The 20,751-nt window shown below is 39.9% G+C and overlaps 2 protein-coding genes across 2 annotated transcripts in view; both read right to left on the bottom strand.

The window, feature by feature from the left end:
- Nucleotides 1-6,223, bottom strand: part of GTF3C3 (general transcription factor IIIC subunit 3) — a 32,561-nt gene extending 26,338 nt beyond the window's left edge. The window contains exons 1-3 of the mRNA XM_027563454.1: nucleotides 6,015-6,223; nucleotides 4,900-5,011; nucleotides 183-376 (exon numbers count right to left, since the gene is read on the bottom strand). Of these exons, the coding sequence (XP_027419255.1) occupies nucleotides 183-376; nucleotides 4,900-5,011; nucleotides 6,015-6,116 (408 nt within the window). The 5' untranslated portion in view covers nucleotides 6,117-6,223. The remainder of the gene's footprint in view (nucleotides 1-182; nucleotides 377-4,899; nucleotides 5,012-6,014) is intronic.
- Nucleotides 6,224-10,480: 4,257 nt separating this feature from the next.
- On the bottom strand, nucleotides 10,481-20,046 carry C2H2orf66 (chromosome 2 C2orf66 homolog). Its single transcript, XM_027553983.1, has 4 exons — nucleotides 20,007-20,046; nucleotides 13,566-13,747; nucleotides 12,524-12,722; nucleotides 10,481-11,142 (listed from the first exon to the last, which is right to left on the bottom strand). The coding sequence occupies exons 1-3, from the start codon at nucleotides 20,044-20,046 to the stop codon at nucleotides 12,543-12,545; spliced, it is 402 nt and encodes a 133-aa protein (XP_027409784.1). The 3' UTR covers nucleotides 10,481-11,142; nucleotides 12,524-12,542.
- Nucleotides 20,047-20,751: the final 705 nt, after the last annotated feature.

Raw genomic sequence — 20,751 nt, forward strand, 5'->3', positions numbered from 1 at the left:
TAAGGTTTAACATTTAAAAGTCTCTAAAAATGAAACATAAGAAATTAGTAACAGCAATCTCACAGTATTTCCTTTCTTACAGTTGAATTCTTTCAGTATAAATGTATAAAGACTTTTTTTTTCCATTTCTGTGTCACATTTTTACATTCTGTTTATAAATACCAAAACAAGAAACACTTTACTTTCATCATTTTCTTGGTTTCACGATTGAGAACCATCTCCAATACAAACACATCGCCAGCAGTGGGTTGCTCAGGCGTTTCTTCCTCCTCCTCTTCCTCCTCTTCTTCCTCTTCCTCCTCCTCATCTTCATTCTCTCCAAGCATGGAAGCAAAGACCTTGTGAACTGACTTACTGACTCCATCTGATGTTTCACCTAAAGAAAAAGACATTGAGGTAGGAAACAAAAGCTTTAGCATACTCAGCACTTGAAAGAAAAACAAACGGTATAAATTTCTACCCCAGCATTACCAAACTTGAAAGTAAAAGACAAATGAACATTCCCAAAAACAATCCAAAGAAAGCTGTCACAAGGCCATATATTTTACTCTGTAGAAACTGCTGACTCATCCTTTAGGCCTTATCCAGACATACAGGCAAAATTAAGTGGGAAATCAGAAACACACAGAATAATAGTTAAAAGCAGAGAGGAAAAAAAAAATTAAGGAATTTCAGGACACAGACCTACGAACTAACTAACCTAAGACCTAAGAACAAGTCTGGTGGTACATAACCAGGGCATATAGCACAGGGGTTTAAGGTGAGGCCTCTAGAGTCAAGCTGTCTGGTTTCAAACTTTACCACTATCTATTGCCAGCTGTTTTACCTTGGGCAAATTACCGAAGCTCTCTGTACCTGAGTTTGCTCATTTGTAAAAGGGGTCAATGGCTGGATGGCATCACTGACTCGATGGACGTGAGTCTGAGTGAACTCCAGGAGTTGGTGATGGACAGGGAGGCCTGGCGTGCGGCGATTCATGGGGTCGCAAAGAGTCGGACACGACTGAGTGACTGATCTGATCTGATCTGATCTGAACGTCTGCCTTACAGGGTTACTCGGAGTCTTCAAATATATATACTGAGAAAAATGCCCAGCATACAGTAAGAGCTTAATAAACACTTATTATTAAAACAGCATTTTTATTTCAGGAACAAAATAACATATTTCCTCTGTATCTGAGGAGATCACTACAGTAAAATGATTTCTCTAAGTTTATAATGATTATCTTGAATAAAGAAAAGTTTAGAAGCCAATTTGTTGTTAAAGCAGAGATGTGGCATATTTTAGAAAAGCTACAACAAAACAGTTAAAATAAATGTACATAAATATATTTATTAAAAAATCCTAAAGCTTATTCACTTATGTAAAATAACCTCAAATCCCAAAGATGCTAGACAAATAAGATAGTCAGTATATTTAAGGGAGAATGAAAAAAAACCCACATGTTTTGAGGAACAAATATTATAGTAATAATTACTATGACATCATAATGATCATCTTCAAGAATTCTAAACACCCAAAATAAAGTTGTAAAACAAATCAATAAAATTTATTACAGTAACACAAAAAAAGTGAAAAGTCATACAATCATCTTGATACAGAGAAGCTTTTTTGGCCATGCTGCATGGCTTGCAGGATCTTAGTTCCCCAACCAGGGATGAAACTCAGGCCTTGGCAGTGAAAGCACTGAATTCTAACCACTTAACTGCCAGCGAACTCCCCCAGAGAAGCATTTGATAAAATCCGACACCTATTCCTAATAAAAATTTTTAGTCAACAGAAATGTAAGAGAATACCTTTAACTTGATAAAAAAAATACCTACAAAAAAGGTTCCACATGACGGGAGCCGGCGAGAGACATTCCACTCGTGACAAAGGTCATGAGGAAGGAGGCTCGGCATACGCAAAGGCGGGATCGAGCCTCGGGAGTCCCCCCGGATATTCTCGAGCATCTACCCCCAAAAAACCAGAGTCTGCCTACTTTATTGCTTTGTGCTCTCACCTCTGACTTTACTGGGGGCTGTCCCCTACCACCATCTCGCTCTCTCTGACAAAGAGTTAACTTACAGCTCCAATTAATAAAGTTCCTGGGCAATTAGGAGTGTTTAAATCCAAACCCCTCAGATGGCTCTCTAACTCGCCTGACAAGTTTACCCGGACTCCTACAGCTATGCATACGATTGTTTACAGTCTCCCAGCCTCGAGAGGCACAGGAAGCTTAAGATATTCAAATAGCTTAGAGCCTCTCAGAGAGTTAGAAACGGTCAGAATAAAACCAGTAAAAGATTTCATTGATGAGCCAATGCTTGCTGCCAGGTTTTCACATCCCCTGAATTGTACCCTTAAATGTGTATTAATTAATATAGTTGGTATATAGAAAAAATAAGTAGTGGCCTTGGTGTTAGTAACTTTAGACCCTTAAGGTAATAAATGCTTTCCTTTGTTATAAACCCATTACACATCCGCCCTATAGGAATGCAATTTTATCTTCGGAAGATGGCGCCAAACCTTAAAATAACTACTCTTAGAGAAAATAAGTCTTACGGTTGATAAGTCTTTGTCGGGAGCCATAAAATGTTAATAGGCCTTCTGGCCAGAAGATGATGTAAATCACCTAAACCATTTGTATACGATAAATTTGCAGGAAAGAAACCCTGGTTTTTGATAAGGATCAAAAACTGCTGACTTTGCATCCCCTATTATCCTCTATGTGTAACTTAGGGTATAAAAGCCCCTGTTGAAAATAAAGCTACGGGCCTTGCTCACCAACCCTTGGTCTCCCCATGTCATTCTTTTCACATTCTGGCTGAAGTCTCCATCTGGAGCGTGGATATCCTCTGCGACCATTTATTTGCCTGGGCTTCTAAGACCCAATCGAGAAGGTGTCTAAGGTGGGGCACTTTCCGCTATTCGAGAGGGTGCCTGTGGCCTCCGTGGTCAGAGCTAACCTGGTGTCACGGGTTATATTGATTTTCCGCGTAAACCAAGCTACTCAGCCTCTTTTCTCCATTGAATTTTCCTACTGAGCTATCCTCATTCTATTACTCTTTATATCTCTAATTAATATTTGAATAGTCGCCTAGGCCATCTCTCCTTCGAATACCCTGGATCAGCCGGGGCTGGACCTTGGCACCACAAACACAGTTAATGGCTAATTATCCAAAGACACTGGCAATAAGACAAGTATGCCTACTATCACCATTCCTTTCAAGATTTTACTGGAGTCAATGTAATAAGGGAAGAAAAATAAAGGCATAAAGATTAACAGAGAAATAAAATTGTCATTCACAGATTACATGATGATACATAGAATATCCAAAAGAATCTATGCACAAAACCTGTCAGAATTTATGAATTTAGCAAGGTTCCTGAACACAAGGTCAGTATACGAAATACGTTCCTAGGAAACTGGGAGCTTAATATCTTAAAGTGACTGTATTATTTGAGCTGAGTCTAGTATGCCTGACTACTCATGGTAAGCAGAAAGCAGTGATTCAAGTAACCACCTTTTCCGGCCACCTCTTAGTATTTTGGCCTGGAGAATCCCATGGACAGAAGAGCCTGGTGGGCTACAGTCCCCGGGGTCACAAAGAGTCGGACATGTCTTAGCGACTGACTCTCACTTTCACTGGCGGAAAACTGGCAAGCACCCCATGGTGCCTGCTACTAACAGCTGCACCTCAAAGACAACGTTATGATGGAAGAGCAGCTCTTACTCTGAGCAGATAAGGAAGGACTCACAGATTTTAGAACACCTTCAGCCTGCTTTTTCACTCCACTTGCCTAGCAAAGAATCTATAATCCTAATTTTCTCTCCTCTTTGCCCTTTCTTCCCTACTTGGTCCAAGGAGACAGACAAAACTTGTTCATTTTCTGTTTACCCGACTAGTGTTTTCTCTGTGTAAAGTCTTACTTGTTTGGAAGAAAAACAATCAGCCTCCATTTCTACCCCCTAGGGCCAGAAAGTTTAGCTTAGGTCTCAATTAGACCTTATACGTGAAAATGATAGTTGCTCAGTCGTGTCCAACTCTTTGTGACTCCATGGACTATGGCCCGCCAGGCTCCTCTGTCCATGGAATTCTCCAGGCAAGAATACAGGAGTGGGTAGCCATTCCCTTCTCCAGGGGATCTTCCCGACCCAGGGATAGAACCTAGGTCTCCTGCACAGCCTCCATTTCTACCCAGTAAGGCAAGAAAGTTTAATTTAGTTCTCAATTAGACCCTATGCCCGAAGTTAAATTCTAATTGATAGTTCCACATCCCAGATTACTTGATATGAATGACTGGATATCACAAACTATCATTAGTATTCTGATCAATCACCAGAAATTAGTAATTTGCTTACTAATTCATCACTTAGGCTCTCATAAGTTTAATTGGTCTGGGTGCAGTAACCAAATTTAGTATCTGGTCATGCGGAGCTGAGGACTGAATCCTGGAATGAGGTAACACACCAAGATATCTATGCTGTGTGTAAGGTCCCATGTGGACAGCCAACTGGCTTCCACTCTGACATTTCTATCTTACCTCTCATAATTAAAGAAGCGATTTGGAAGCCCTTTGTATAGAATTATAATTCATTACAATTTGGGGGAGTATAGCCTAGAATAATTAGCAACCACATGAGAGGGTCAATTTAAAAAACCGTGACCCCAAAAGGCTCCCCAACACTGATGCAGATTTGAAACCCTTCTTCACAAACATAGCCCACTAACCAGCACCATAATCAACAATTCAACAAATACATATTGAGCACCTAATTATATACCAAGTACTATGTTCCTAAAAAGCCAGGTATCAACAACAGAATACCACAGTAATTAAAAAAAATAATAATAACACTTTCACTAAATTATTAGATACCCTTAACATTTAATGCAGGCAGTGATCTTAACATACCTTCATTGGCATCTTTGCCCTGAGATTTGGTAGAGTTTATTCCTGATGATGATGGAACTTCAGAGTCATTTGGATTTTCTTCAACTGATGACTTTCCTTTTTCCTGAAGACTCTGGGATTGAAAATTAATTAATGACTCCAAAATCAAATGCACGTTTAGCTCTTTCCAGCTGAGAAGAGAACATCTGCCTCATTTTCTATTTCTATAAAACTTGAGCTCTGAACACATAGACAGTATGTGAAATCTAAATTTGAATATTGTCAAAGCATCTCATTGTACTTGGGTCTCATTCTTCAGTCTGAATCAGTCATTCGTAAAAAATAATTTTAAAAACCTTGATAATTTCATTAATCTACACATTGCAGTCTTTCTTTTTTCAGCCTTGCTTTTTAAATGAAAAGAGATGGGGCACTATTGGTTGCACGATTTAGGAAAGAATCCAACAGCTAACCTCAAAAGGTGCAATTACTTTTATTTTCCCTCCAACATCAAGTGAAGAGACATGAAAAAGTCATGTATTTCCTCATTTACCAGAGAAGTTTTTGTTATCAGACAAAAAAAAAAAAAAAAAAAAAGATAATCCTGTGGAGGGTTACATCACACCATTGGGAGACTCCTCAAAAATGGGAGCTGAAACCACTCCGTCGGGAAATGGACACTGAGGCCTCAAGAAGAGAGGTGAGTTGCGCATTCAAAGTCACAAAAATAACAGCGGCAAAGCTAGGACTTGAACCAGATACAAACTGACTCTACTGTTTTGAACTCTACTGCCCACACCCCACCTCCATCTCCACCCCATTTAATCTACCAGCGTTAAGCTACTCTCAAGCGAAAAAAAAAAAAAAAAGTACTATTTGACAACAGTAAAAAGAGAAAGAAGTGGTTCCCACCGAGACAAAAGCTTTCTGGTGAGTGAAATGTTTTAAAGAGGAGGTTAGCACAGGGGTAATGTGAGAACCGGAGTTTCGGTAAAAAAAAAAAGGGGGGGGGGGGGAGAAACTGCTAGAGGTACGCGGCCCGCCCCATAAGGGTGAATTTAGTCGGGTCCTTCACATCTCTTAAGTGTATTAAGGCGACAAGACAGTGAGAGCATCCAGGCCTATCATCTCCTCACTTTCTTCTCGCGGGTTTTTCTCTCCTCTCTTCTCCTTTCGAACTCCTCAAAGGAAATCTTCCCTTCCAGATAGTCGATGAGCTCCGGGCTGAACCCCGACATGCTTGCGGGGTTCTGCTACGCAGTCTCAGGAACGACAGAGAAACGGAAGAGCAGAGGCTCCCAGACGCTAACCCTGCGCCGAGCCGCTAAAAGCAAGGACCCAAAGTCCTTCTGGGAAACTGGCTCGGCCTGCGCCGAAGCCGCCGCGCTCAGGTTCCGCAGGAGCCTCTAATCCAGGCTTCTTCCGGGAGGCGTGGGTATGAGCGCGGGAGTAGGCGGGACCTGATCTGGACCCTCCCAGCTTCCAGGACTCGAAGCTTGCAACTGGGCTCAAGCCTCTGGTTTAAGCTTGTTAAGGAGTTGGGGAATGTGCTTGAAGAAAATGTTCCTTTGTCTACAATATTTCCCTCAAAAATATTTGTTTTTTAATTTGATCTTTGGTTGTTCAGTGGTTCATTCGTGTCCAACTCTTTGTGACCCCATGGACTGCAGCACGCCAGAGTTCCCTGTCCTTCACTATCTCCTGAGTTTGCTCAAACTCATGTCCATAGAGTCGCTGATACCATCCAGCCATCTCATCCTCTGTCGCCCCCTTTCCCTCCTCCCCTCAATCTTTCCCAGCATCAGGGTCTTTTTTAATGAGTCGGTTCTTCGCATCAGGTGGCCAAAGTATCAGCTTCAGCATCAGTCCTTCCAATGAATACTCAGGACTGATTTCCTTTTATGATTCACTGGTTTGATCTCCTCGCAGTTCAAGAGATTCTCATTGTCTTCTCAAACACCACAGTTCAAAAGCATCAATTCTTCAGTGCTCAGCTTTCTTTTTAGTCCAACTCTCACATCCATACATGACTACTGGAAAAACCATAGCTTTGACTATATGGACCTTTGTCAGCAAAGTGATGTCTTTGCTTTTTAATACCCTGTCTAGATTTGTCATAGCTTTTCTACCAAGAAGCAAGCGTCTTTTAATTAGTAGCAGAGCCAGGATTTGAAGCCTGGTCTATCTGACTCCAAATCCCATACTTGGAATTAATACACTGTCTCTCCCTGAGGCTTCCCTGGTGGCTCAGCGTAAAGAATATGCCTGCCAATTTAAGCCCTGGGTCGGGAAGATCTGCTGGAGAAGGAAATGCCAGCCCACTCCAGTATTATTGGCTGGGAAATCCCATGGACAGAGGATCCTGGTGCACTGCAATCCATGGGGTCACAAAGAGTCGGACACGACTTAGGGACTAAACAACTGCCTCTCCTCAGTGGAACTCTACGTCAACCTACACACTCCTATGCTTTATATTTTACACTGAATTATAACTTTCTCTAGTGTCCTATTCTAGAGACACTTGCTGTCAACATCTTGAGAACAGCACTACCTGATACATCTTAATGAACTTTCCTCTCTAGGCTAGTAATCTGTGCTTAAATCACATTGATGAACTCAACTGGATGGAACTGAAAGTGCCTTTGGAATGGGCAAGGGAGTAGAAGTATGGAATGCAGCTCAATATGAAGCTGAGGGTAGGGACAAGTTACAGGGAGCCTAACACCTGACTTGGCCACTAGTGCCTCTTTATGACAATCCAGATGCAGAAAAGCCACAGTTTGATGGCAGAATGAGGACCAGGACCAGCAAGAGGGGAACTCCCAGATGAGAGAAAAATATCTCACAGCTAGAAGTCATTCCTTTCTCATGATAAAGGATCCCCAGGGCCCTATCTGAGTATAAAATATGGGAAGCTAGCAAGGTAACTCACAGAAATTCCTAACAGGTAAATTCCCCCCTGAGTTTCTCCAGGCATCCAGGAAACTGCACTTGAGAGGAAGTCAAGAGTCTCTAGTCCTAAGTCTCCTAGGGAAAAGAAGGAAATCAACGGGAGAAGAACTGGTCATCTGGTAACGAGAATGTTCTCCCGAGACCCAGATGGCCTGTGTGCTCAGTCACTCAGTTGTGTCTAGCACTTTGTGACCCCATGGATTGTAGCCTGCCAGGCTCCTCTGTCCATGGAATTTTATTTTGTTATTGGATGCCTGGAATATGGGAGTAACAATTGTGAAGATATAGATTCACGTTGTGGAGAACTGGACAGGGAGCAAGGGGGTGACAGTTTTTCTGCTATGGAACACCTTGATGACCCTTATTTTATAGGTCAGAATGTATTATAGCAACATGTCTTGAAATTGTAATCTTTCTGCTTTTCCTTTCTCTACTTCCTTGTAAGTAATGTGTCCACTGGTGAGTCAGAGGCATCCACTTTACCTTGAGATGAAGTGGAATTGTTACAGCAGTAATGAAAATAGCAAGAAGAAACTTTTCAGACTTTCTGACTCATTTCTGAGAATCAAAATGAAATATCTGAGGAAAGGATAACACTGGATTTATACCATGACCACAGCATGAAGAGTACACAGGGAGGTCGCGACTCCCCTTTCTCAAGTAGAGGAGTCAAGATGGGGTATAACGCTTTTAGGGAGGCAGTTTTTCCACGGTTGTCTTTTCTGCAAAAGCTTGTCCCTGCTTTCACTCTGGGCTATCTTTTCAAGGATGTCTGGAGAACAAATAGCCTTGAAAGACAGAAATACTGTCTCCCTCTGGGGCAGAGGACAGATTTGTTTCCTGACCAGTATAATAAAGATGTTTCCCTCTGGGACAAAGGTTGGGCATGTTTGGGCATGTAGCCCCCTTATAAGAGTGAGGATTTCCTAAGTTTGGGGTTCCTTGGCTGTGGCACAAATCAACTCATGCCCACTAAACACCTGGACCCACCCTGCCATGGCCTCCATGATACTTTAGGGACAAGGGGAACCAATGCGAATGTAAAACTCAAGCTGCCTCCTGAGCCATGAATAACAAAATCTGTTGCCTCAGATCCAGGGATCTCAGGGTCCACCAAGATTTGTGAAATTGTAGCAGCTACTGTGTAGCTTGCAAATTGGACAAAATCTTGCACCCTTAATAGTTCTTGACCACACTAGACCTGGGACAGGGGCCAACAGGCCATGTCCTGGGGACAGGGAATGGGATGCTCATCAAAAAGGAGCAGAGTCAGTGTTGAGAGGCTGTCAAGGACCTAAGAAAGAAGGACTACAGACCCCTTGGGAGCCTAGATCACCTGCAGAACACTTAGCATTTTCATTGCAGGAAACACTAGTCTTCTGCTGATGACAAAATCAGTGAACAAAATCACTTCCCCAGTGACCTTCTAGAAACACAACTAGGGAGGTTTTTGTTGTCAAAATAATGGGGGAGGGGAATCACTAGTATGCCACTATATATTGTCTGGGGACCAGGTGTGCTAAATGGTCACCATGAAGACTTGTCCTTCCCCAAATGACAATCCCATCACTGTTGAGAAACTCTAGTCTAGTGGAGTGTAGGCCTCCCATCGACAGCTACCTGCCAGTTGTGGGGAATTTTTCAGCAGAAGGATGCATGCTGCTTCTCTGAGACTTTGCAAGCTCACAGCTGAAAGTCCCCTGTGGATGCTCTTCCTTTTCAAAGACCTTGAAACTGATAAAGCATTCCTTTTTTGGAGGTCTTGACAACCAGAGCAGGAGTGGTGAAAGGAAAAGGGAAAGCCAGTCCCTTTGGTATTTGAGTGGAACTAGACAGTGGTGAAGGATCCCCACCACTCTATCATTTATCTGAATAGGCTCTATTTTTATGAGGAATAATATCAATAATTATTTACATCCTTTAAATGGTTAAACAAAAAATCTTGGCATTAACTAGAAGCAGCTTCCATTACTGTGTGACTAATAGCAAAATATCACACATTTAGTTGAATTCAACAAGTATTTTTTGAGTGCTTGCTACATGCAAGGCATTGTAGTAGGTGCTGGAGAAATAAAAAAAGGCTTAGATATGATCTTGGCTCACAAATATCTCACAACTCTCCAGGGAGAACAGACACGTATATGACTACTTACATAGAACATACTGAACCAGATATATAACCTGTTCTTGCATATTTTATTATTCATATTCAATCATCCACCAAAAAAGCCACATAAAACTACTTTGGAATGTACAGACTAGTGTCATTAGGATTACAATGTTTGCTTCTGGCATGATGTATGGTTTTGGTTTTTGTTTTTGCAGAAATCAGAGAAAATGATACAGCCCTTCATAAAGAAAAGTAGCTGTTACAAATAAGAATATGAGAATCAGACCAATTCAGCCTGAGTTGGGGAGGGCTGGTGGAGGAAGAGCACTGGTTATGAAAGAAGGGAAATCTGCCTGTATCTACCCTCTCTTCCTATGGTTGTAGGTTCCTAAGATATCTGCTGTGGGGTTTCCCTTGTAGCTCAGTTGGTAAAGAATCTACCTGCAATTTAGGAGATCTGGGTTTGATCCCTGGGTTGGGAAGATCCCCTGGAGAAGGAAATGGCAACCGACTCCAGTACTCTTGCTTGGAGAATCGCATGGACAAAGAAGCCTGGCAGGCTACAGTCCATGGGGTTGCAAGTCAGACACGACTTAAGAGACTAAACCAGGATATCTGCTATAGCACAATATAGCCACCTCTGAACATCATGGCAGAGAACATCTCCCAGAGGCCTGAGCAACTCCTAAAATCCCATGTTTCTTTGTCTTCCATTTCAACTTAATTGTGGATATTCATTACTTACTCTCTCTTGACATGAAACTAAGACTGTGGGGTCTTTTAATAGAAATGTATATTCTTTGTAGGAAAAAGATACATTTTAAACCCAAATTCCTGTTACAGATAATTAACTAAAGTAAAAATGATCAATGTCCCTTTCAAATAAAAACACTGATGATAAAAAAGAAACATAGAACACAGCTGAAAGGAATTTCCTTTGACTTTATGGTGTTTTTGTAACCCTTGCAAATATATGCAGTGCTATATTGATATCTATGATTATTGAGTGGGGAAAAAACCATGCACATAAGTCACATATGTCCCAAAGCTCAAACTATTTACATGTAAATCTGGAAATACAGAATAAAATCATAACAGACTGATAAAAGTGGAGAGGGAAACACACACAAAAACTTAGCCATGATCAAGACTGAATTTTTCTAGTGAGAAGCTTCATCTGTAGTTTTAAAACCACCAGACTTCTGAAAGAAAAAGAAAACATTATAATGAAATAGAAATGAAGATTATACAATTAACCCAAAGACCCAAATATCAACATATTTCAGTGAAAACTCTTTTTATCTTCATTTCTTAATCAGAGTTGTTAAGACCGGAAAGCTTGTAATTTTGCTTCTTTCACAAAGTTGAATAATTCTTATTATATTACAGTACCACTAACAGTGCATTTTTTTTCCCCTGCCCTTAAACATTATCTCATTTTGTGCTTACATGAGAATATGTACTTGATGTTTTCTCTAAAACTTTCTTTGAGTTAGAGATCCATATATGCAATTTATAGATGAATAAAGTAAGGCTTAAAAAATAGTTTGTATGCAATACTGTCCCATACTGAAATAGATACTTGGTATTAATAATTATTCTCTTTTTAGTGTATGTTACTCTTGGGGCTGAGTGTGAAAAGTAGTCAAGGGAAGCCTTCATTAATATACTTATTTTTCTTCTATCTTATTTTCTCATTGAAGGACAGTTTTCAAGTGCATATGCCACACAGTAAATTGCATCCTCTTGTTAGAATAACAAGCATTATTTTTCTAAAATCATTACATTTAAAGTAGCTAATCATCAAAATCCTTTCACAATCATAATGAAGTGCAACAATGGTTTGCTTCCTCATAATTCCATCCATTTGCCCATGAAAGAATGGGAGTAGATTTTAATTACAATTCGGTTCCCTTTACTATTCAGCAAAATAAAAAGTTAATAGACTAGAATCACAATGTATTTTCTTTGCACCATACCTGTTACTTTTTAAATGGTAGGTATTTATTTGATAGGGATGCTAAAACAATATGAATAAAAATTAAATCTTAGACATAAATTTCTAAATTTTTTCCTATGATAAAGTGCCATCTTTACTAATATTCTACCTTTTTCTCCCAACTAGGTGAGGAAGTTCAAGCTCAAATATATGCCTAATAATTTCTCCCCAAAGAAACTATTCTTTTAACTTTTTAATTTCCATTTAATCCAACTGGACAATTCAATATATTTCTTTACATATGATTTTCCACATAATTTAGCTATATGACCTAGTCTGAAAAAAGATATAAGAATAGGTGGTTTTTCATTGTATTTCATAATTCTATTCAGTGATAATTCTACCATTTTAATATATCTCTTCTCCCAGAAAGCTATCCTTTGAAAATTACTGTCATTTCTTTTTAAAACCAGACTGTAAAATATATGAACCAAATCTGAGTATTAACAGTGACAAGTATGATCAGAACTGAGCACTTATTTATGTAAGGAAATAAAATCATTTATTCAAATAAATATTTTCAAACCTCTTTATGACTCAGTTATATGTTTAGAGAGATCTAGGGATAAAGGGATAAATTTTACCTGCACTCAGAGGAAACAGTCAGCCTTTGACGTAATTGGAGAGGGAGTTTTTCTGTTGTTCATAATCTGCAAATGCAGAAGCAATAAGTTCTGACTGGAAAGAGAGAGGCCTGGGATTCTCGTTCATGGAGAAAGTATCTGAAAACCTCCCAAGGTCAAGACCTCTTCGTTTAAAATATGCCTGAAGAGTTCTAAAAAACTGAAGAGAGAAAGAAATGTTCAATGTTATTTATAACTTAAATACCCCAAGCACTCAAAGGTGAGTATTTTTTCCTTCATTTTTCCCCCTGAACCCCACAGTTCTCAGAGCTCAGATGCCTCCTCTCTGACTGATGGTGAAACAGAGCCAGTTGTTCTGAATGTGGGGTTTTCAGCTGTGTGTTCTGCAAATACACAGAAGCTATGCAAAGTGCTATTCTATTATTTTGATACTATATTGTTATATTTTACATAATTTTCTTTAGAAAATAGTATTTTGAAATCATAAACTCAGCATGTTTGCTATATTTGGCATATTTTTTAAATGAGAATTTTAACTGATATTTTGAATTCTATTTCCTAGATAACTTTATGCTGAAAATAACACCTAGCAAATTGACAAGAATACAGGGAAACTTTCAGATTTTGCAACTGGGCTTTGCAAGTATTGGTTATATGACAATCTGTTTTGTTATCAGTTCAACCTGAGCTGTACAAAATGCAATTCCCTGTTACACTCTTAATTTTGTATACTTATTAGAAATCAAGGCTATAAAGTCAATATGTATATAAGATCATTTACAAATGTAATGTGCCATGTGTCTATAAAATCATTTCTAAATATAAATTTGTTTCTCCATACAGAAACAAATGTAAATTGGCTAGAGAAACTATAATAGAGCACTGGCTACTAGGCTAGCAAAATTCACCTCTAGTCCTGCTGGGGAATCTTCTCAACCTTTGGCAGCCTCGTCTCCACTGTTTAGCAGAGTGCGGTGTGCATAACTCCAGGGAGGTGCTGATTTCACCCCACAGCGCAGAATGTCCCAGTGACTGTTCTTACCAGATCTCGGTTTCTAGGAATGTTGAGGGGCTTCCATTTTTCTTCATTTCTCAGCATGACTCCTTGCACAAGCCCAGGGAGCACCAGGGCGCCAGCCAGCAGCAGGAATGCTTTGGGCATGGTGGAAGGAAGCTGAGTGAAAGGAAGGATCAAGGAAATGTCGATGACCGGAGAGGGGGTGACTGAAGAAAAGAAAAAGAGAAGGGAGGAGAAGGGAGGGCAGAAGTAGAAAAGAGAAAGAAGAAACATTTTTAAAGGGAAACAAGGAAGAAGTAGTAGTATATTGATTCACCTGAATTTTGTAGTCTTCTTTTTTTCCACATTCATTTGCTAATGAGGTCCCCCCAGAACCAGCTGATTAGCTTAAAGGAGTCTATGAGAATGAGAATGTTATACAGTGACAAACAAAGCAATTATTAATACAACCTAGAAAGTGAGTATGCCTTTTCAACTGAAAAAAAAAAAAGCACTTGTCCCAAAGAAAGTGTAATTCTTAATAATAACAACAACAGAACCCAAACCAAACAACAACCAATCTTAATTTACTTTAAGTGGTAAGACAGCAGTCTTGAAGAGAAGAAAAAAATAATGTACACCTTCCACACAGATCTGAGACAGACACACCACACCAGTGTTAGTAGAGATTGTCTCCCACCCCAAGGTGTAAAATGGAAACGAAACTCAACAGAAAGAGCTAATAAAACTTACCAGGAGTTTGGTTTTGCCTGGCCCTGGTTGGCTACACTGCCTGCAATCTGCAAGGCGATTCATGGCTACTTATAACCAGCAGATCAGTTGCAGGTGGGAGTCACTGACGTGAGCAGGGAGAGTTCAAAAATAATGATTCCATTTTCTTCCACAGCACAAAGACCCTTGAAAATCACATCTTCAGGCTTCTTCGGGGCTAACAGAGAATCTATTTGTCCTAAATACAGCAGAATCTCCTCCAACCACTGAACATTTTATTTGGATGTTATAAAATACACAAAGCATTTCCACACAGCAAAATGACTTTCTCCTTTTTCACTTCTAAGAGAAGGTATATACACAGCAGCTGGGAATATGATGATGACTGTCCCACCTAAGAGAATGCTCTTTTGAAGTTATTAGCCTTTCAAATTAAACAGAAAATTCTATTGCAAGAGATAAAATTGCTCTTTGTAACCCATAACTTGTATTTCTTCTGGGAATCTCAAGAAACTTTACAAGTTTTAAATAGTAGCATGGGTTATCATAATACCCCTTCAAAATAGAACAAAAAGATAGCGTACATTTTGTGGAGAAAAAAAAATATTACCTTATCTACAGCATCCTCTTGCTAAATAAATGGCATCTGCAGAAAATGGTAGGGTTGAGTAATCGGACTTGACGAATTGAAGTTGCCTGGATTGAAGAACAATCCAGGACAAGTTCTTTATTGAGAAGGTTAGTAATCTGTATCCCCTGGAGAAGGGAATGGCAACCCACGCCAGTATTCTTGCCTGGAGAATTCCATGGACAGAGGAGCCTGAAGGGCTAAGGGTTGCCCACCATAGGGTTGCAAAGAGTCAGACATGACTGAGCAACTAAACTTTCACTTTCACAGTAACTGTACTGGAATTTAGAGTACCTGGCTACAATCTTAGTCTTGCCATCTTGACCTTAGGAGGGTCATTATGACCTTCATTTATTCATGCCTTTGTTCATTTATTCAACAAATTTATATTGAATGCATACTATGTGCCAGGGACTGCACAGGGTTTTTGAGGATAAAATGATAAGAATTATAAATCTATTTATTTAATCTGTTAATTCAATAAAGGCACTTTCCCTCAGTGAATTAACAGATTAGTGGGCAAGACAGACATTAATCAAAACTTTATACAACAAAATGTATAAATATCAAGGATGACAACTTCTACTGAGATTATGGTGCTATGAGTGTAGAACTGGTGGATTTGATGCAGTATGCGAGATCAGGTAAGGTTTCTGTGAAGAACTGACCTTATATCTGGTAGATGAGTGGGAGTTACATAGGCAACCTAGGGAGAACAGAGAGAGAAGAGTTGTTCAGAAGGTGAGCAACTCTGCTAGCCCTTGTGACCAGAAGAAACATGGCATTAAAGCAACTGAAATTAAGTTAATATCTGAGGAGTAGAGGGAGCAATGTGGGGAGCTGATGCAAGATGGGCCTGTAGAAGTGGTCAGATTATAATCTTTCTGCTGCAAGCAGCGCTAAGTGACAGAAAAGTTTTAAGTATCCAAGTGACTTGATCAGACTTGCAACTTAAAGAGGCTATTCTGGTTGCAGTGGAGGACAGATTGAGCTAGAAAAGAGAGAGACCAGTAAGCCAGGCAGGAGAAGATGTAAACTTGGATTAGGGTGGTAGCACAGATGCAGAATAATGGTGGATCTGACAGATGATTAGAAGGTACTGGTAATGTACTGGATACTATGGAAGGCAGAGCTAAGGGGAAGAGAGTTTCGAGACCAATCCCTAGGTTTCAGGATAATGCAGCTGAGAGAACCACAATGCCATTGGCTGACATTTCAAATACCAGAAAAAAGAGACGAGGATCATAAGTTCCAGGTGGGACATGTTGAGTTTAAAGAGCCTCAGAAATATCCAAGAGGGGATGGAGCGTATACAGTTGGATACACAAGTCTGAAGTTCAGAGGAGAGATCTAGGAAGGAGATGCAAATATGAGAATTGTTGGTATATAAAGGATGAGACTACCTCAGTGAAGATTATAAATGAGAAGAAAAGGTGACCTACAACTTCAGCTTTGAGAAATTTTAACATGAACCAGCCTTATATTGGAATCTATACCAAGGAGTCTGGTGGGTTGCAAAGAGTTGGACACGACTGAGTGACTAAGCATAAACACACATACAAACGAGGCCCTGGAGACTGGGGAAAGGGCCTCAGAAGAGGATGGGAGCAAGAGAAGAACATGTTACAAGAAGGGACAAATGGAGTAAAATGAGGACTGAACATGGAGCATTAGATATGTTTAGGTAGATGGAGATGAAAGTTAGATTAGAAGCAAGTGGATGGAGGGACTTCCTGGCAGTCCATTGGTTAAGACTCTGAGCTTCCTCTGTAGGGGCCACAGGTTCGATCCCTGTTCAGGGAATTAAGATCCTACATCTTGCATGGTGCGTTCAAAAAAAAAAAGTGAGTGATGGATGGAGATGAAAGGAAAGATAAAATTAATATATCAAAGTCTTGAGAAGTTTACCCGTATGTGCTGTGGCAGTGGGGGTCGGGGTGAGGGGACAGAAGGGAAGAAAGAGTGGAAAGAGAGAGGCAGTAGCTACAAGAGGAAATAGAATCAAGAGAAGGTGTTATTATCATTGACCTTATTGTAAGACTTTAGTCTGTTTAAATGGCAGTGGTCAAGTGAGTAAATGAACACCCTGGGATTTTATTACACTAACTCTCCTTAAACTCTAGGACTTTAAAGGTAAAGCGCCTAATAAAATTGGAATATTAACGAGATTATTAATACTGCAAACTCCTTAAACAGTGCTCACCCTTACTTTCTCCCAGTACCAGCACTGAGCCCAATCCATAGACAATGAACTTTTTAAATGGAAAAGACTGAATAAATTAGTGTAGATTTGCAAATACATTTATCTCTGAATAATTTCTAATTTTAGTTCCATTTATATCAAAACACAGCTCATTTGTTCTCCCTTTTAAGAGCTCTGCATTTAAGAAATATAGTTTCTCAAAAGAGCAGTGGACTAAAAATAACATATAAATATTATCATCTTGTTCACTAAGACTGGAGTTTTCCTGATTGTTAAAAGAAATTATGTATTTAAAAATATATATATTTTCTTAATTTCAAATCTCTGCCTTGAAAAGAAGAAGGTATTATTGATAAAGCTGATGATTTTTTTTCAGTGCATCAACACAGCAGTACATAGATATTTTTCAATTATTCAGTTGAAAAATTCAATCAAAAGAGAGAGAAGAGAAAAAACCCAAGATAGTTCAGGTTCTCAAACCATTAATTTCTCATCTAAATTGCCCCATTTGGCCTCTTCATTAAATAGAGCATTTGTAAAAGTAGCGGTTGGGATATTCAGCCTTCCACACCTAGATCCATCTAAATGAAGGTCTTTGCTGGCATTTCTCAACCAGAAATTAGGAGGGAAATAGAGTACTCAGCATAGGGCTACTGCATAAAAGAAATCTAATAAATATATGTTGACTGAATCACAAACTTAATTAGATTAGAAATTCAAACATAATGGTAAAATGAAGTCTTGAGAGTCCCTTGGACAGCAAGGAGATCAAACCAGTTAATCCTAAAGGGAATCAACCCTGAATATTCATTGGAAAGACTGATGCTGAAGTTGAAGGTTCAATACTTTGGCCACCTGATACGAAGAGTCAACTCACTGGAAAAGACCCTGATGCTGGGAAAGACTGAAGGCAGGAGAAGGGGGCGACAGAGGACCAGATGGTTGGATGGCATCACTGACTCAATGGACAGGAGTTTGAGCAAACTCTGGGAGTTGGTGATGGACAGGGAAGCCTGGCGTGCTGCAGTCCATGGGGTCGCAAAGAGTCAGACACAATTTAGAGACTGAACAACAACAACAAAAATGAGGAGAGGAATAAAGAGGACATTGTGGGAGAAATGGAGAAATTTTAAAACTATTGGATTGCTATTCTATATCACCTATTCAATCCCTTCCTGTCTTTATTAGGGGGGGGGGGGAAACAGAGGTAGTATAGTTATTCAGCTGTATAATGAACAGGACAAGCATTATATCTTTTCTTCCCCCCTGGTCTGAGTAAGGGAAAAGAAAAATGACTGTTTATAGACTGCTTCCTCAGTGATGATGAGAACTTCAGAGGTAATTGAAAGCTTGCTTACATGACTAAAAGAGTACACCAGGCAGCTTTCTGCTCATAGCAATTGTAAATGCTTTTTGTGGTAGTGAGCAGATTTCAGTTTGAAAATAGACTAAAGAGAAGAGGGGAGAAGAGGCATAAGCCTCTTGTCAAGCACAGAACAGAAGAAAAGAGAACCCACCATGATGTCAATGGATGGGAGAGGCTCATCCCTCATATCCTGGGGCTACATAAAGTTTCCAGATCCTGTGAGACCCTGGGGAAGGGAGGGAAGGTCCAGAAACCACTGAAATTTTATGTCTACTCCCCAATTTCAGTTAGAAAGAGGCTTAGACTCAGAAAAGTTGGTTTTATAAAACTTGTGACATTCTTGAACACCTCCACAATATGGCTGATTGCTGTTTTTTCTCTTTGGCAGTATCAGTACAGTGTAAGCATCTCTGAGTGTACAGAGTTGATTCTCAGATTCTCCAGCCATTCACTATGGAAAAATCTCTTTTATTCTTTGTTATACTCTGTTTTGTTTGAAAAATGTGAAAGGAGTATTTTGAAGAGAAAAAGAGATCTTCCTTCAAAACCAGGTTACAGCTGTTTAGGGCCAGGGTATGTGCCAATTCTAGAAGCCAAGGCCAAGTGAGGTGGCCATCCTTCCCTGAGATCATTTGCTTTCAAGCCCAGCTTGGTCTCATGGCCTCTGCTTTACTCAGATCTGTGTTATCACCTGCTGGGGCTTCAGCAGCAATCCCTTCCCCCCAAGGTCCCTCCCCAGTCGGTCTTCCTCCCTGCCACCAGCCTTCCTGAAACAAATGCCAAATGCCACAGACTGGACAAAGATGGACAGCCAGCACATATCTTTTGATGCTGCCATTGATCAAGCTATTTCCCCAGCAACTAAGATGAAGGAGTAGAGGCAACAAAAGGTAAAAATTATGACAATCATGCATGATCTGAAACCAGCTCAGAGAAATGGAGCAATAAAATGGACATCTAGATTCACAAGGTGACTGGGATATACATCAAACTCTTTCAGCTGGGTTGGAGAAGCAAGTCTCTATACCCCTGCCACCTCAGGCCACATTGGTACCTCCAAAGCCATAACAAGTGAGTGAAGGATTTTTCCTAAAATATAAAAGTTAAATGTTTTCTTATGACTTTACAAAAAGCTTTCCAGAAGTCAGTCTGCTTTTTCAGCAGAGAGCCTGAGGTAGCTGGTAACAAGCTTGGCTTTGCAACTGACCCCGAAGGAGACACAACAGAAAAACAAGGTCACATGGCCCAGAAAAAGCTTAGTAGCATCACATCCAGCTCTAGTGGCTTTGGGATGCCCATAAGATAAAGTCTAAGCTTTCAACCCTGATGTAAAGACCCTCAAAATGACCCTGTCCTACCAACCCAGCCATCTGACCTCTCTAATGAACAACACCCACACATACACCTCCGTGCCTTTGAACACACTGTTGCTTCTGCCTGCAATGCCTTCTCTAACTCTTGTGTGTTCTCAGAACTCCTCCCTGTCCTTCAAGGCTCACTTCAAATATCAAGTCTCCTGAGAAAAATGAACAACTTCATTACTTCAACAGCTTTTACCTTGAATTTGGATAATGATATTTGCTCCCACATGTCTCATTGTTCCAAGGTGAGCTCCTTAAAGTCAGCATCATGTCTTTTTTATCACTGATTCTTCAGAGCTTACATTAATGCCTGGCATAGACTAGGCCAGCATATCACAAATGCTTATAGAATTAATCATTGTTTAGGTAATACTTGAGTTTAGATTCTTATAATTTTCTTTAGAAATTTGAGCCTTGTTACATGTCTATCTTGTTATGTTCATCTAAAGATTTACATGATGCCATATTTGAATAAGGAGGGGAGATATAACTGTAGGTAGGCCAAAAATATTTTTTTATTTGACTTGACTATTCAGGGGACTAGTAAAGTGTAAATTAACATTTGATCCAGTTGTTGCACTAGTCAGAGGACTAGTAAAGTGTAAATAAACATTCAGTCTAGTTATTGCACACAAACCAGTGGAAATTGGAGTGTGGCACTTTTGTGACCACACATACATTTCCATTTAAGTCGTTCTGGGGCTGAGGTCACAAGCAGATTCTTCCCTAGAGTCTTCAGAGGGAAAGTGGTCCTGACCACACCTTGATTTTGGCTTAGTGATACTGATTCTGGCCTCCAGAACTGTCAGAGGATAACTTTCTGTTGTTTTAAACCACCCACCTTTTGTCAATTTGTTACAGTAGCCATAGGAAACTAGTATACAGCGTGTCAGGATGTCACGCCACTCACAAAGGAGAAAGGTCCATAACTCACAGCTGCT

Source organism: Bos indicus x Bos taurus, chromosome 2 (genome assembly GCF_003369695.1).
Source record: "Bos indicus x Bos taurus breed Angus x Brahman F1 hybrid chromosome 2, Bos_hybrid_MaternalHap_v2.0, whole genome shotgun sequence".
Taxonomy (NCBI): domain Eukaryota; kingdom Metazoa; phylum Chordata; class Mammalia; order Artiodactyla; family Bovidae; genus Bos; species Bos indicus x Bos taurus.

Bases quoted from the DNA above. Each gene is read 5' to 3' on its own strand.
- C2H2orf66 (XM_027553983.1), bottom strand. From the start codon at position 20,046: ATGAGACATGTGGGAGCAAATATCATTATCCAAATTCAAG. The intron at 13,748-20,006 runs GTAAAAGCTGTT...TCTTTTCTTCAG, and splicing joins TATCATTATCCAAATTCAAG to TCACCCCCTCTCCGGTCATC. The intron at 12,723-13,565 runs GTAAGAACAGTC...TTCTCTCTTCAG, and splicing joins TTCCTAGAAACCGAGATCTG to TTTTTTAGAACTCTTCAGGC.